This window comes from Cetorhinus maximus, chromosome 7 (assembly GCF_964194155.1).
Source record: "Cetorhinus maximus chromosome 7, sCetMax3.hap1.1, whole genome shotgun sequence".
In the NCBI taxonomy this organism is placed as follows: domain Eukaryota; kingdom Metazoa; phylum Chordata; class Chondrichthyes; order Lamniformes; family Cetorhinidae; genus Cetorhinus; species Cetorhinus maximus.
This window is the reverse complement of record NC_135885.1, coordinates 42,643,496-42,661,330: the sequence shown is the minus strand read 5'-3', so window position 1 is coordinate 42,661,330 and position 17,835 is coordinate 42,643,496. Positions and strand designations below refer to the sequence as shown.

The 17,835-nt window shown below is 43.1% G+C and overlaps 1 protein-coding gene across 1 annotated transcript in view; it reads right to left on the bottom strand.

Moving 5' to 3' along the window:
* Nucleotides 1-17,199, bottom strand: part of usp12a (ubiquitin specific peptidase 12a) — a 47,014-nt gene extending 29,815 nt beyond the window's left edge. The window contains exons 1-2 of the mRNA XM_078545389.1: nucleotides 17,101-17,199; nucleotides 3,225-3,305 (exon numbers count right to left, since the gene is read on the bottom strand). Coding sequence (XP_078401515.1) covers nucleotides 3,225-3,305; nucleotides 17,101-17,169 — 150 coding nt within the window. The 5' untranslated portion in view covers nucleotides 17,170-17,199. The remainder of the gene's footprint in view (nucleotides 1-3,224; nucleotides 3,306-17,100) is intronic.
* Between the last annotated feature and the right edge of the window lie 636 nt (nucleotides 17,200-17,835).

Sequence of the window (17,835 nt, the reverse complement as noted above, 5' to 3'; positions counted from 1 at the left end):
GGTGGGTCATCGCAAGAATCCTCCTCAATTGCCTTCTCCCTGTGGCTGAAGAGCTCCTCCCAGATTCACAATGCGGATTCTGCCCACTGAGGGGCACAACAGACATGATCTTCACCATGTGGCAACTGCAAGGGAAATGCAGGGAGTGGCACTGACCCTTGTACATGGCCTTCCCTGACCTCACAAAAGCCTTCAACGTTGTCAACGGCGAAGGATTATGGAACATTCTCCTCCGTTTTGGCTGCCCCCAAAAGTTTGTCACCATCCTCCGCCTGCTCCACGATGATATGCAAGCCGTGATCCTGACCAATGGATCCGCCACAAGCCCAATCCACGTTTGGACCGGGGTCAAGCAAGGCTGTGTCATTGCACCAACGCTCTTCTTGATCTTCCTGGCTGCAATGCTCGATCTGACCCTCAGCAAATTCCCCACTGGAGTGGAGCTAAACTACAGAACAAGTGGGAACCTGTTCAACCTCCACCGCTTGGGTGCCAGATCTAAGGTCGACCCACCCTCTGTCATTGAATTACAGTATGCAGACAACGCTTGCGCCTATGCACACTTGGAGGCCGAGCTCCAAGCCATCGTCAGCACTTTCACTGAGGTGTACAAGGGCATAGGCCTATCACTGAACATCCGTAAGACAAAGGTCCTCTACCAACCTGCCCCCTCCACACCGCACTGCCTCCACCCCCCCCACCCCCACCCCGGGTTATCAAAATCCACAATGAGGCCTTGGACAACGTGGACCACTTTCCATACCTTGGAAGCCTACTATCAACAGAGACAGGCATCGACAATGAGGTTCAACGCTGCCTTCAGTGTGCCTGCACAGCCTTCGGCCCCCTGAGGAAGAGAGCGTTTGAAGACCAGGACCTCAAACCTGGCACCAAGCTCATGGCCTACAGAGTAGTAGTGATACTCGCCCTCCTATATGGCTCAGAGACGTGGACTATGTACAGCAGGCATTTCAAAACTCTGGAGAAGTACCACCAGCGTTGCTTCCGCAAGATCCTGCAAATCCATTGGCAGGATAGGTGCACCAACATCATTATTCTCACTCAGGCCAACATCCCCAGCATCAAAGCATTGACCACACTCATCAGCTCCGACAGGCAGGCATCATCCGCATGTCTGACATGAGACTCCTGACGCAAGCGCTTTACTCGGAGCTTCGACAGGGCAAGCAAGCCCCAGGAGAGCAAAGGAAAGGCTTCAAGGATACCCTCAAAGCCTCCTTGAAAAAGTGCAACATCCCACTGGCATCTGGGAATCCCTAGCCCACTCAAGTGGAGGGAAAGCATCCAGAAAGCATCGATCTCATCGCCAAAGGCTAGCTGAAGCCAAGCATTGACAGCAAAAGGAGCACTTAGCAACCTGGGCACCTCATCCACCCATTTCCTCCATTCCATCCTGATTAATCCACAGATCCCTGAAGGTAGCAGGGCAGGTAGATAAGGTGGTTACAAAGACATATGGGGTACTTGCCTTTATTTGCCAAGGCATAGAATACAAGAGCAGGGAGGTTATGCTGGAAATGTATAAAACACCGGTTAGGCCACAACTGGAGTACTGCGTGCAGTTCTGGTCACCACATTATAGGAAGGATGTGATTACACTGGACAGGGTGCAGAGGAGATTTACCAGGATACTGCCTGGGTTTGGATGGTCTGAGCCATGGAGGAAAGATTGGATAGGCTGGGGTTGTTTTCCTTGGAGCAGCAAAGGTTGAGAGGGAATCTGATAGGGGTGCATAAGATTATGAGGGGCATAGATAGGGTGGTTACGAAGGCACTTTTTCCATTAGTAGAGGGGTAAATAACCAGGGGACATAGATTTAAGGTAAGAGGTAGAAGGCTAAGAGGGAAGTTGAGGGGAATATTTTTCACCCAGAGGATGGTGGGAGTCTGGAACTCACTGTCTGAAAGGAAGGTTGAGTCAGATACCCTCGTAACATTTAAGAAGTATTTAGATATTCACTTGTGTTGCCATAGTCTCCAGGGCTATGGGCCAAGCGCTGGAAAATGGGATTAATGTAGTCAGATCTTTGTTGACCAACATGGACATGATGGGCTGAATGGCCTCCTTCTGTACTGTAAACATCTATGAGGGTATAAGACCCCCTACCACCATCTGCCCCACCTGTGACAGAGACTGCAGGTCACGCATCGGACTCTTCAGTCACCCAAGATCTCTTTTTAGTGTGGAAGCAAGTCATCCTTGACCTCGAGAGGGGGGAAGAAGATGAAGAAGAAGATGACAAAGAACTGTACAGTTTTGGTCTTCACATTTCAGAAATGATACATACGCATTGAAGATGGTACAGTGAAGGTCCCTGGGATGAAGAGGTTGTCCTATGATGTGAGGCTTAGCAAATTGGGCTGATGTCCTCTGAATGGTGCAATTCCAGTGAAACCTACAGAACTCTGAAGGAGTTTTTTTTGCTAGTCGGGGAGTCTAAAAACAGAGGCATGGTCTCAAAATAAGGGGCCAATCATTTAGGATGGGATGAGGAGAAATTACTTCACTCAAACAGTTGTACGTATTAGGAATTCTTAGGAACGCAAGAGGGTTGTGGATGGTTGTAGCAAGGCTGGGATAGACAAATTTCTGGTCTCTCAGGGAATTCAGGGATATAGAGAGCAGGCAAGGAAATGGAGTTGAAGCCCAAGATCAGCCATGATCATAATATAAAGGCAAAATACTGCGGATGCTGGAAATCTGAACAAAAACAAAAAATGCTGGAAAAACTCAGCAGGTCTGACAGCATCTGTGGAGAGAAAGACAGTTAACGTTTCGAGTCCGTATGACTTCTTCAGAGCTAAGAGTCATACGGACTCGAAACGTTAACTCTGTCTTTCTCTCCACACAGATGCTGTCAGATCTGCTGAGGTTTTCCAGCATTTTTTTGTTTTTGCTTCAGCCATGATCATATTGAATGCTGTGCTCCTGCTCCTTTTTCTTATGTTCTTCAGAAACGTATTAAATGCATAAGTACTTTTGTTAAGAATAAAATATTAGTCAGAACAACATAAAAGGAGCTCTACATCTCTTGTATCTCATCCAACTGACCTGGATGTGCTAAGTGCAGTCACAGTTTGACAAAAGGTAAATAGTTAACTCCCCATACCCACACCATTAAGTACACAAAATTACATCAAAAATGCCTTTAACGATTTAGTCCCTTTTAAGGATATTTATAAAATCAGTCCTCTCCACTTACATTGACTAAACCAAAATAATGTTCATTGACTGGAAACTGTTCTGGCCCAATCTCTTTCTCCAAAGCAGAGGCATTGATGCCCTAGTAAAAAGAAGAAAGGGAAAATAGTTAAGTGATTTGTGCTCATCTGCTTGCTGTAAACAACGGTAGAGGTGAAAAGTGGGTAGACTGCATTTCACATACAAAGCTTTAACACAAAGTTTATAAGCCCTGCTGGTATCTTCACCAACATCTGAAGTCCGGGGTTCAGTCAGGGCAGAACCTTTAGGTTCCTACTGTACTATTAGAGTCATGTTGGCCCACTAAATTGCTAACATGTGCACTTCCTTGTGAAGTTTATTTTTATTATACTACACAGGACTTTACCCTAAGACTTAAGTGTGTGATAGAGCTACTTACAGAGACTAATAGGAGAATAAAGCAAACAGTGATTACTTATTTACATAAATGCCAAACTCAGCCTTGAGAGATTTTTTTATCATGAGTAACTGATCAAATGTTAACTATTTTTATTATCAGGCAAGTGCAATGGCAATGGTCAAAGCCGATCTGACCCAGCTGTATGGTTTAAGTATCAATGATTTTTAAATATATAATTTCCTCTGGTGGCATTAATTTTATTATCATAGAGAATGCTTCATCCTTGCCTTTCTTATCTCTCCACCTGACTATCCCAATGATCTCCTGGGTGACCTCCCATCACTTGAGCTCATCCAAAACTCTGCTGTATCCTATGAGTTCTATTCACCCTTGTGCTCGCTGACCTCATCAGATTCCAATGGAGTCCAGCAACACCTCAATTTTAAAATTTTTGTTCCTGTTTTAAAATCCCTCCATGCCCTTGACCATCCCTTTCTGTGGCGGGATTTGGGCTAAACGGACCCAATTTTAAGGGAAAATTGCACCATTATTATGGGTGATGATTATTTCAGAATGGACGAGAGCGCAAAGCAACAGGCCATCAACAAGTAAAGCACCTGTGCAAGGGCAGCCCCATGATTTACAGGTGCCTCCCCTGGGATACATCTAGGAGGTGATTGCTACATGGAAGATTGTTGTTTCCAGAGAGCAGCAGGAGATGGGTGGAAGTGAACAACTGCTGTGTTGTCAGCAGGATGTGCGTACAATGCCGGAAGCACTTCAAAATGATCTTCTGAGGGTTGGCAAGTTAAGTGTGATGCAAAACTCAGATGAAAGGTCTCCAGTTCTGTAGTGATCAGCACACCCATGAGCTGAGCAGCCTGAGGGCACAGACTGCCCAGGAACACAGAATATACGATTGCCCTGGAGCACTACTGGAGGTTGTGGAGGAAGACACCATGGTTTTAACTCTCTCGCTCTTTATCTTGCAGGAGAAAAGAACACAACTCCAGAAAAAGGGCTTGTTCAGGTGGTGGGTCCCCAATTCAGGCTATTTTAAAAATCCATGGAGGAAGAAGTGGGCCTTCACATTGCTAGGGTGGCAGTACTTCAGGAAGTCAGCAATGGTGAGATGGGAGCCCATCCAAGACAGGATGAAATTATCTTCAAATGTTAAGTGATTGGGATGGAGTTTCCTTCCCTTTATTTGCCAACACATAAGCTCTAATGGCCTACTACAGCTCTGCAGAAGCATGACTGAGGCACGTTTTCTGAGCAAGCTTATGTCCACCATAGGGTCAGTGGTGGAGGGGAAGCCTCAACATGCCAGTGTGACGATATCATCATCTTCAGCAGAGGGAGAAGCAACTAAGCCAGTACCATTACATCAGTCAAATGTACCCTCCACCAGCGCAAATTGTTTCGAATGGATGGCACAGGATGAGCAACACATTATTGAAGAGTTAAGGAAGGCTGAGAGAGCTGTGGGGAGTCCCCTTGGAGGATGGAGAACAGATACAGCATGCTCAGCTGGACAAAGATGCAGAGCCTCTGGAATCACACACAAGGTGGGTCTTCCTGGAGGAGCAATAGGTGTGTGCCCAAATGTCGACATGCCTATTCAGGGGCAGAGAACAGGTGAGCCATCCATGACATGTGCTCCACTACATCTCAGGCATATGTATGCATGAGCTCATCCACTGGGAGAGTGGCCAGCCGCATGGAGAACCAAATGCAACAGAGGCCAAATGGAGCATGTCACATTCTGTAGCACTGGCCAGCCAGTTACACTGATGACACAAAAGTTTAGCATGGATGCCAGATGTGCTCAAGCTGGTAAATCCCTCTGCCATTCATGTTGCCATGAAAGGGCTGAGGTAGTCAGTGATGATGTTGAGGGGCCTAACCCTCAGGGAGAATTATCATCATCATTCGCTGCTTTGGTTCTTCTGACTACTCAGAAAGGCCATGATCAAGGCTGCCTTTGCATCCACGTGGGTGGGCAGCCGATGGTAAAGCCCCAGTGGCACTGCTACAAGGAGGATGAGGGCATGCACATGAACAGCCTGCCTCCGCCTCATCCTCACCTCACAGTGGGAGCACCCCATAGGAGTGGCAAGAACAGAAGGAACTGCCTGGGTATCACTTAGTGGCTCATTTGGGTGATTTTTCATTCATAAGGACTCTAATGAAATGGAAATGCTGATGTTTGGATCCAGACTTGTGTGATTCCATTGCTTGATGATAATAAGGCAGAAGTTTGATATGAAGTGAAGGAGCAAAGTTCCTGGGGGGTGGGGGTGGTGTTGGATACACCAGTATGCTTGTGGCAATTGTGTTGGAGTGGAGGCTTGCCCTCCAGGTAGTGTGGGGAACAATGGAAAGGCTATGTGTCATGTGAATCTCGGATGCGATCCCTCCCTCTGGGAGACACGAGTTTCTAAGCTGTATGCCTTCCAGGATGAGGCATCCTCACAAGAAATATGCTTGAATTAGTGTAACCCAAGCCTCCCTCCACCCTGGTCAATGCTTTCAAGCCCTCAGGAAGGTTGGTTGACAATGTTTCACTACTACTTCCTTCTCTGAAGAAGTGTGCCACTCCTCCGCATCGTCTTCTTCAAAGATCCACAATTCTCTATTGGGCAGATCAACAGAATCTGAGAGGTCATTGACGGAGTGTACTGGAGTGTTCCCCCAAAACCAGTTAAGGCACCAGAACCTCACCTTCAAAAGGCTTGCTCCATGGTGGCCCTTATGCTAAGGTGTCAGCAGTTAGAGCAGCTCTGTGCAAAGATTATGTACTGATGTCAGCAGCCTCCTCAATGGATAGCCACTGCCCCCTAGCAACCATCTGCATATTCTCTCTGGTGCCATGAACAGTTGTAACATCTGCAAATACCTACAGATGAAGGTGTCATGGCAGCTGTCAGGATACACTGCACACCTGCAAAAAAAAATACGCTTGTGGTTGTCGCACACCAGCTGAACATCGAAGGAGTGGAATCCCTTCCCATTCATTAATGCCCTCTGCTCAGCCGGTGTCTTAATGGGCACATGGAGTGGCAATCGATAACACTCTGCACCTGAGGAGGTCCAGCATGAAGGCAAATATCACTGCCCACTGAGCCTGTGGGTGGCTTGGATCAGTGGTGATCGCAATGTAAACTGAAAATTCTCAATGGCCCCCATGTGCCACTGAATGAAGAACTCTCTGATCCTTCCCCTTTGTACGCACTGCTCTTCAATGTACCCACCTCCATTACTGGCTCCCCATTTCGATGCTGCCTCCTCTTCTTGGATCTAGTTGTGACCCTGATGTTCCCCATAACTCCCTTCAAAATCGCTTTTTGTAGTTCAACAAGCTCTCAACTGGCTCATTTGTATGATGAATTAATGACCCATCATTTTGGGGAGAGTTGCTCCTCCACAGGACTCTCCACCAAAAATTACTAGGAGGCGGCAGCACATCGGGCATACCATTGTTTCTTACTTAGACTTGGCTCTTCCAGTCCCATGTGGCACAATGGCAGCAAGAGTCCACCACCAGCCCATCGCAATCTCTTTCGCTCCAGCCCAGTTGGTGTCCTGCTCTTGAAGGTCCTCCTTAAATGTACTTCACCAGATCGTCTTTGGCTGGCCCCATCTCCTTTATCCAAATGGTGGTGTCCATTCTATTGCCACTCTGGTGAGGCATATCACTAGGACGTGAAATACATATCCAGCCAGTCTCAGTCATGTCTCCGTCACAATGTCCCACAGGCACTTCTGAACAACACTCTGTAGCACTCCTCCATTGGTGATGCCGTCTCTCCATGTGATGTTCAGGGTCTTATGTAGTCAGTGCTGGTGAAAGAAATCCAACTTATGTGGCCTTTGCTGTTCTCTTCCATGTCTCACTGGCATAGATTACAGTTGGTACTACTATGGACATGTAGAGTCGCAGCTTCATGGCATTGAATGCCCAGACCGTGTGGAGCCACTGGAAGATTGATGCTGCTCTGCAGATTCTTGTGTGGAAGTATATCTCTACATCACCCTCACTGGAGATGATGCTTCATAGAGTGGGAAAATGGTCGATGTCCTCGATGCTCTGTTGCCCGATGGTGATGGAAGGGCCTTGTTGCTGTCCAGTCATCATTGCCTTGGTCTTCTCACAGCTGATGAGATTCTGCCACCCCGGAAACCTGCTTGTTTGTTGCAAAGGGTGCCATCTACCTTTGCTTTCAATCTGTTGAGGAGCACTGTGCTCAAGACCATCCAGGTACTGACAGCAGAGTTATGCCCCTCTAGTTATTACAGTTGCTGAAATTCCCTTTTTTCGTCAGCTTGATTAACCCTCGTCTCCAGTCTTCCAGGACGTCCTCTGTAGTCCAGATCTTGTTGGACAGGTCCATGAGCACTGTTATGATGGTATTCTTGCCACCTTTCAATAGCTCTGCTCGTTATCTCATCGATTCAAGGTGCCCTGTTGTTCTTAACGCTCCTGATGGTGTTTTGGACCTCTGGTCTGGTAATTTCTCTCAGGTAGACATGCAGTGTTGTCATCGAACTTAAACGTGAAGCTGGGGCTGGGCTAGTTGCAGATCTCCCGAAAGTATTCCACCCACCTCACCTCACCTCCTGCTCCTCATCCATCAATAGTGTCCTGTTGTCCTTGCCCTTGATTGATACAGTGACATTGCTTCTTGCACCAGTCAGTTGCCGCACGATCCTGTGCAGCATCTTGGAGCCATTCCAATTTGCTGCTTCTTGTTCCTTCCTGCCTTTTAACTCTATCCATCCTCATTTGGTGATTTCAGTGATCCAAAAATCGCCAGCTTGCCCGCTTCCTCCTCCTCAGCCCAATGCAAATCTAGCCCAATATATCTAAGGGAATCTAGGAGCCAGTTTTCTCTGATTTTAAAAGCATTATAAATTTGACTCATACTTTTAAACAACCTTATTGCTGAAACCTCCAATCGGTCTACTCCCTTCCATATAAATTTGTCTTCCTGCTTTCCCCTACTCCTCTTTCTATTATCTCAATTAAGGTTCTTCATCTATTTTGAATTTTTCTTTGCAGCGTTTTTAAAGGGAACACATAATTTGCACATAATTAAAGTTAGCTTTTAAGCAACCTGTTCTTAGGACCTAGCATCTACTTTGGATATTTATAGCACAAGCTCTGGAAAATTAGAAAAAAATAGAATAAATTGAACAAAAGCAGGGAGCTGACAATACAATCTACTGATGTTTGATTAATGCACTCAGTGGCAGCAGAATAACCTTTAAGCCTACTACACCATTAGTAAAACAAGTAAAAGTTTAAATTCAGATAAGGAGTTAGTTACACCATTGATAAAAGACAGCATTCCTCCTCACTGAACGGAGGTATTCTTATGCATAAAGAGGAACGTAAGATATTCTCAATAAGTTCTAGAAATAGTTACCACCCGAGGTAGGATATGGCTATCATCCTTAATCATGATGTTTGGTGTGGGGTATTAAATAAGCTTTGATTATTTATGCCCCTTTAGGACATGTGCAGCACACATCATTCCACAATGGACAGTTGATATTCTACTTGGTCCATGACAATAGCACTTTAACTAACCATTAGTGGGTGCATGAAGAGAGGATAACTCAGCAAATTTACCCTAAAAGAAATAAAACCTCATCTATTTAGGCAATCTTCAGCCAACAGGTCTTAAGATTGACTTAAACAACTCCAACTCACAGCTCCCATTTTCTTCGACATAGGAGCTTGTAATGTAGGATGGGTGTACACATGCTTCTGAAGTTGGAGGAGGGAACAGGTTGGTACTTGGGATGAGGAGTCCCATTGGTGTTTTGACTGCAGGGTGGCCTGCATCCCATGTGTCAATCTGCCTTGTTCTTACACCAGACTCCTGCACCCGTTTTTTAATACTTCCATCTCCAATTTATCCTGCTTCAACTATTCACACATTCTCGGTCTCATAGGTCTTTTATTTCTCTAATTTCTCTTATCTTCATTGTCAGTTCTCTCATTTAACCATCTCCTGTTCTCCAACTAATCACTTTACAGGTCATTCTTTTGTTCTTATATATCCAACCACCTCTTTCCCTTGCTGCGTTTCATTTTATAAACAGTCCATCTGTAATTGTGTCCAGTTCTGATAAAAGATTGTCTCAAATGTCAACATCTCTACTTTCTTTACACATTCGGCCTGACCTTTCAGCATTTTCTGTTTTAGTTTCCCTTCACCCTATGAAGATCTAGCTTCACTATCTCCCATCCCCAAAGTCAGGTGGGTACATGTGAAATTAAACCATGCTGAGCCATTCCATACACTTTATACTTCATTTTATGTAACTTCTATTCATGCCAGGGTATGAGCATCGCTGGCAAGGCTGGCATTTATCTCTACCTGCCTTTGAAGTGGTGGTTGTTTTCTTGAATTGCTGCATTGTAGGAGTCTGATACACAATGGCTTGTTAGACTACTTTAGAGGACAGTTAAGGGTCAACCGGGTTGGAGTGAAATTGAAGTCCCCTATGGACAGACCACTTTTTCTCTTTCCTAAAGGAGGTTGGTGAACCAATTTTTACGACAATACAGTTTAAATTTTCACTTTTACTGGTACCAACTTTTCTTTTTCCAGATTTTTGATTTACAATTAACTATCTCCTCAAAGAAAATGTGTAACATTACTTAATTAGCCAGACTAAATGAAAAATGCTGCTCTATTTTATCTTCAACTCTTTCAACAAGATGCCGAACAAACTAGCTTTTTTTCTTCAGTTTAAACAAAATATTCATATGAAACTTAGATTAAAAACACAGGATTTTTGTGATTGGGGCCATTGGGTTTGGGGGAAATGCTGAGCAAAGATCAGGTGTTTTTCAACATGAAGAGAAGAGGGTGAGAAAAAGTGAATCTGCCTAGCCCACTTTTACACACCTCCTAGGCACCAGCCTTTATAGAGGTCAACTGCCTACCTGCCACATTGGTTGGCACACTATCTAGAGAAACTGTTCCAAATTACGGGTAGAAAACCAGGAGACTAGGTTCTAAAGTGATTGGCAAAAGGATCAACGGTAATGAGGGAAACCTTTTTTTAAAAAAAAACCACAGCAAGCAGCTACAAAGTGGAATGCACTGTCTAAAAAGATGGTGGAGGCAGATTCAATCGCGGCTTTCAAAAGTGAATTAGATAAGCACCTGAAAGGAAAAAAATTGTAGGGTTACAGGGTTAGGGTGGAGAGTTGCACTAGCTAAACAGTTCTTGCAGAGAGCCTGCACAGGTTCAACAGGCCAAATGGCCTCATTCTGTACTGTAACCATTCTATGATTCTATTCTTACAGACTGTGTGCAGAATGACCATACATTAAACGCTTTCAAAGTCAAACAACATAATGGTCAAATTCACATCAAAGAGCTTAGCAGTGAACATAAGTGCTCAACAAACTTAAACATTATAAAAGCTAAACAGTTAACAAATTAGGTTTCATTTAAAAAAAGCTGAAACATTCCCCGACTCATACCGAAGCACAAATGGCAGAGTGCATCATGTGACTAGGTAAGGAGCCCCGAGGAGGTGCAGTTACTTCCCAAGCGTACACAGAGATGAAATATGGTTACCAGTGTTAAATAATTATTGGCTGCAATATATTCAGAAATGACATTCTAGCATTCCTCACAGTCTGTAGTAATTGCACTATGAATTCAAATAGTAGCAAATGTTGCATTTTTGAAAATACTGTACTTATAAAAAAAAACCTCTGTGCCACATCTTAGCTAAAAGCTACTGTTGAGCTTTTTTCAGTTTACTTACAGAAGAATTTAGATGTCAATTGCATAAACAGATGCAGTGCATCTTTCAGAAGAAAATGGAAACTTTTATGAAGAAAATTGTCCCAACATTTCTACTAGGTCCTAAGTTAACTTTTGAAATAATAAATAGAATTCCAAAGATGAAGTCTGATATTCAGGCACATAGGATCTTGGTACATACCTTGTGCTAAATTTTCATCCAATATAAATTCTACAATCAATTTTTTGCTCCAAAGGGAATACACTGAGAATATGTGTTACAGAAAATATGCCAATTTGCATAGTAATCTGCTAGCACTTTAGCAGGGTCAGGCCAGAATGAACAATATCTGTTATGAAGAAATGGAAGGTATTCAAGCTACAAAGTCACATTGAGCATCAGGATTTTAGACCACATGTTTCACATTTGTAAAGATTACTTAAAAAGAGGATAATTTACAGAAAAACAAAGATTCCCAATAACATTTAATCATGTCCATGCTTAGCCATAAATAACCAAGTTAAAATTCCCTAAAATAAGTTATGTTCCAAAGAATCTTGCAGAAGCAATGTATATAATAGATGTTCAGTATTCCATGAACTATTTTCACAGTGTTAATGATGTGATATGATCAATGCCATCCTTACCTATGTGCCTTGAAACAGATACAGGGATTATATAAATCAAGAGGTTATAACTTCTACTTCTATATGCAGTACTGAACTTTGCATTTTAGAACATTACTTGTGAAACTATATTAAGCAAATAACTGGAGTAAGCTCAGAAAAGATAAAAATAATTTATAAACTGCAAATGTGAAGTACATAATAAACATCATCTAAATTCTGAGATAGTTACTGTTTTTAAAACACTGCAAAATTTGGTAAATATTAATTTCAGAAACAGAACATATAAAAAGAAATGCTGTTAAAAGAGGTGTTTTCTAAAACAGGTATGTGACATACTATTTCACTCAAGAAAATAGAACGAATCCACCTTGACCACTTTACTTGAGCACACTCATGAAGATTATAAATAGGGAATTTTATTGTGGCTTTAACTTGAAGTTGTAGCATGAGGCAAAGGAGTGAGAGGTGCCTGTACCAGGTTGATAGATAGCACAGCTGTTGCACTGTAACTTTTTTTTAAACCCCGTCCTTTCTTCATACAAGAAAAAAAAATGATTTCTGACATAGTGCACCATATATCTCATTGTATTGGTGTGTAATATCAATTTACAGAAAAAAAAAAACACTGCCATCCTGGTTCATAGAATGCCCACAGTTGATTATTTGAAAAATACTGACATCTATTAAAATATAGCAGTTTTGAAGACCAAGATTTCTGTTGTGCAAATCAGTCATACAGTTCTTTGTATGTATTTAATTCCATTTTGAAAGTACTTAAAAAACAAATCATGCCAACCACGTTGTCCTCCTTTGTTGAATCAGGAACTAATCTGATTCCCTTCGTGAAAGCTGCATTGAAGGATGTGATAGATGATGAGCTAAAGCATATTCAGCATTGCCCCAAGTAAAGTGGGAGAAGTGTAAGAGTTGTCCAGATTTCCCTTTTCTCTATTCCAGATAAATGCCCTGCTATTCTTTCACAATTTGGCTGATATGTACAATGACTACAGAAATGACAGCTCCAACCTTGTTGTGCCATACATCAATGCAAGTACAGCGCTGAAAATATTGTGTAGGGAATATGTACAAGCCAAACATCAAAACCATTAATAATGGCGCAAGTGCAAAAAAAAGCTACAATTCAGCAGAAACACATTTGCACTGCATGTGGACAGTTCATGTATTATAAACAGGCAATTAGTTTGGTGCTAACATACGTGCCAAGTTACTGAACACATTTGAAATTGTAAGCTCTTTATGCAAAACTAGAAAACAAGGTAATGAAAGAGCAACTCCATTTCTTCTAGCAAACATTCCCCAACAAACGTACATAGTTATTTTTGCAGGGAAATTCCAAATGAGATTGCCTTCATACCTTCGAAGCAGCATTGTCATAAAGGAGCTACACCCCGGAGTAAAATGTGTATCTTTAACAGTTAGTGGCATTTACAACACATATTTATTTCCCTCATTAAAATTGCAATAAAGTTTGATCTTCTGTTTTTTGCAGGTGCTGGATGTAGCAGTGATTGGAGAGGGGTTTGGGTATGATGCAGCGCTGGGATGGTAATGGGCTGTGTAGGAGCATTGGTAAGGGGATTTAGCAAGACATGGGAATACTGGGAAGAGGACTCCAGGGGAATACTGATAAAAAGTGTATACGAGCAGCAGGAAAAAGAACTGGTGCTCAGCATAGGGAATGAGATTGGTGGGAAATGGCAGACTGGTGGGGTATGAGCATTCAGTGCTGGTGGGCTTTCTTCATTGCATTTTTGAATCACTGACCTAGCCATATTGTTTTAAACTTAGCTGAGTAATTATTTTAAATATAATTCAATTTTTGCCACATTACTGGTGCTGAAAACTCAAATTCCACCATCACCTCCCAAACCCCATGATGACTGGTACCTCCTTCTTCAGCTGCCACTACCGTCTCCTTCAAATTTCACATACACTCCCAAATGTGGGTGTCTGAAAATTGGCTTAAGCTTCTGAAGTGTTTTCTCAACACTTTTTAAATGTAAAATGGCTGCTCATGCAGTTCAAGAACTTCAAACCAGTTCCCAATAAAGCCAGAAGGCAGCCTTAGGAAGGATAGATGGAGACTTGGGTCCAGTCATGATAGTTTTGTCCAACTAAGGGGGTTGGGATCAGGGAAAATAGGAGAGGCGGGAGGAAATGGTAGCCAAAAAATGCAACACCAAGAGGGATGTTATCAGCATCACACCTCTGGCCAAACAAAGCAGTACTAATTAACTTGAGGACACAAACAGAAATCTCACAAGGTAAGTAACAATGTCACCCGAAGATTCAGAGATCAATGAAATAAATAGGCAAGTTTAATTGTGACAGAAAAGGTTGACAAGTGTGAGAAATAAGCACAGCAGGAAATATGATAATTGCATAAAGTGTACACATATAGCTAAATAAAATCATCTTGGTGTAATGATACCACTGTTGTCAGAGTAAGGTGATTGCAGGTTCAAACATCAGTCTAGCACAATCTAGGATGACATTTTAGTACAGTACTGAGGGAGTACTGCGTTGTCTTTCAGCACTAATTGAAATAGAACAGGAAGGTCTCCATCTGCCCTGGCCATTATTTATCCCATAACCAATGGTTATTTATCTTAGTTGCTCTTTGTGGCGTTTTCCTCTTATGATAACAGTACTTCCTTTTCAACGGACATGAAAGGTGCTACATAAATTGAAATTCTCTTCAATAATAATTTATATAAAAACTGATAAATTTACATAAAAAGTACTGAACTGAGGTGGTACAGTGGTTAGCGCTGCTGCCTCACAGCTCCAGGGACCCAGGCTTGATCCTGACCTCGGGTGTCTGTCTGAGTGGAGCTTGCACATTCTCCCTGTGCCTGCGTGGGTTTCCTCCGACCATCCGAAGACGTGTTGGTTAGGTGGATTGGATACGGTAAATTGTCTCTGTGTGTGCGCGCGCATAAGTGCCCAATGATGGACTGGCATCCCACTCCTGTCGGGATAGACTCCGACTCCCCGCAGCCCTGAATTGGATGAAGTGGTGAGTACTGAACTGAAATGTATAAAGTTGTGAACAATTTTTTCTGCGCTTTAAAGATGGTTGAGGTGACCTCAAGAGCATCAATCTAATAAAACTTCTTACATTTTCCCAACCCATCACCACCGCACTCTCAATTTCACAATTTTAAATTATTTTCCCATTTTTAAGGTTTCAAATCTTTTTGCACATCTTTTTATAACTAAGTCAGTTGACATCAAATGGTTACTAACTTTTTACCAATACCAATTCATATTTGTCCACTAGGATATGTACACAGTAGATGATGGCGACTGGAATGACCATTTTATTGCTGGGTCAAACACCTGGAAATCTCTACCTACATAAGATGGACTTCAGCAGCTCAAGGCAGCAGCTCACCAGCATCTTCCCAAAAGTAATTAGGGATGGGCAACAAATGTTGGCCTCTCATATCCCATGTTAGAATAAAAAAAGGTAGTCTTACTCAAATAAATTAGGAAACTGATTATGAGACACATCCTACTCAGTAGCTAGATAAGTGATTTGACATAGCAAAATTACACAACAGTTGCAGGGAGAATATTTTGAATTAAAAACAGTATTTATAGGACAGATACTGTTCTTGTATTGTCAACTTTCCCCCTTATATTGCACTTTAATCAGCATTTATGTCTGAAAGCATTGATGTTCTCCTGCTCCCACCTCTTTTAGGAGTGTAGCAAGTTTCTAGCTGGCTATTCTAACAGATACTTGTACAGTCCACTAACACTCAGCTCACAAACACTTTTTAAAAATCAGTTTGAATTATAGTGCTAACGTGAGAAGCATGTGCCAAATATACAATCTGCTATTATAGTATCCAACTGGAAACTGCTTCATTTTTAGATGTGCTGAAACCAAATGCTGATTTTTTAAAAACATGCTGATTAAGACTGAAGTGTCAGTGAACAGAAATTAATTTTAAAAGTATTACACTGTAGTGTAAAATTCTCAGGATGTGCACTGAATGTTGAACTAGAGCAAACCATTTGTCCTATCCATGACAATACAGTGGTAAAACCATCCACTCATACCTAATACAGTCTTGACACCTACAAATAGAGCAACTCCTTACAGATCTATTCATGCTGGCCACTTTGGAGAGACTTTGTTCTTTTAAAAACAGAAAAAAAAACCGAATTTATTTTACAAGGGGAGTTTACCAAATACTGAATTTTCACTGCTAAAACTGAACAGGACTGTACTACCACAGATCAATAAAAGGAAAGTAATCTTTTGACAATATAGTAATGTCTACCACACTGTATACGAAGCATAATGGGCCAAATGGCCTGTTCCTATTTATGATCTTATGAGATCCGTCAAATTAAACGCAAATTTCAATTGTAAATTCCCAGAAATATCTTATGTGAAAACACAACTATCACAGGCAGTTTCCAATTAAATCAAGGTATTATTAAATTCAATACAAACACAAACTTCAAGTAGGGCTTGACTTGGGGTGGTTCCTTGAACAAAGTGACACACAGTGGGCTTTACTGACCCCGGAGAGGAAAACCGTGGGCTTTTTAAACGCCCCTTTAAAGATCCCGTGAATAAATTACAGTAAAACTAAATACATGAAATGCACCACAGTGGAGTTGGAAGGTGAAGAATGAGAAACAGGAGCAGCAGCAGCAGCAAGACTCTCAGTACAGGATTCTCGGGGTTGCAGCGCTCTGCTCTTCTCCCTTTCCCTGCACCTGCCCCTCGGCCTCGGGGGACGCTGCAGCCGCCGCCCGGCACAGGGAAAGACCGCTCCAGCCGCCACTACAGCACCGGCCAGGGGCGGGGAAGATGAGCCCGGCTCCGGGAGGCGGAGGCCTCGCTCCTTCGCTAATTTTAATGGTTATTTTCACCTCATTTTCCCAGCAGGCCAGAGAGGAGCCTGGGACTGGGAGTCGAGCGGTGGCCCGGCGGCCGCGGGGAGCACGGGCACCTCAGCCCCGCTCTTCACACCGGCAAAGCCGCCCGCCGCCGCGGCTGTTTGCAGAACGAGAAACGAGTGGCCTCCACCCCCGAGACTGCAGGGCCTCCCCACTGGCCACCTACCATGGTACAAATGGAAGCGAGTTTCCCGACTGTCATTAGTATTTCCATCCGTCCAGCGCCATGTTTCATCCGCTCATTCAGCACCAACTGAGGGCGGGGGCGGAGGAGGACACTGAGGCCGCGGGGTCCTAGCGCCCGCAAACAGCCAGTGCCGCTGTACCCACTTCAACAACATGCATTCGTACATGCATTTATAGATGGGGGAAAAGAACATTTTTAGAAATGCAGAACACGTTTGTTGGCATGTGTAAACAAAAACGTACAGTACTGTAAAGTACAGAGGCAGGGAAAGGAAGGGTAGAAAGAACAAAGGGTGTGTGATAGGGTGGAAGGCAGGAGAAATTACATGACAAAGAGGATGATGTTGCAAAGCAAAAATAGATGACAATAGGGCAAGTAAACAAAAAACAAAATATGGGTCCAGAGGAGATATAAATGTAATAGCAGAATCATTACCAACAGCTGCTGTTCAGGGGAATGGGGCCAGTAGTTATGATATGAGATTGTTGAACTCAAAAGTGGAGTCCAGAAGGCTGCAAAGTATCTAACTGAAAGACGAGGGGCTATTCCTCAAGTTTCTGTTAAGCTTCATTGGGACAGGGTAGGAGACAGAGGTCAGGTTAAGTGTCGGCCAGTGAATTAAAGTGACAGGCAGCTGAAAGGTCAGGGTCGAGCCTCCTGGATGGAGGTGTCGAGCATTTGGTCTCCCCAATGTAAGAACCACATCAGAAGCTG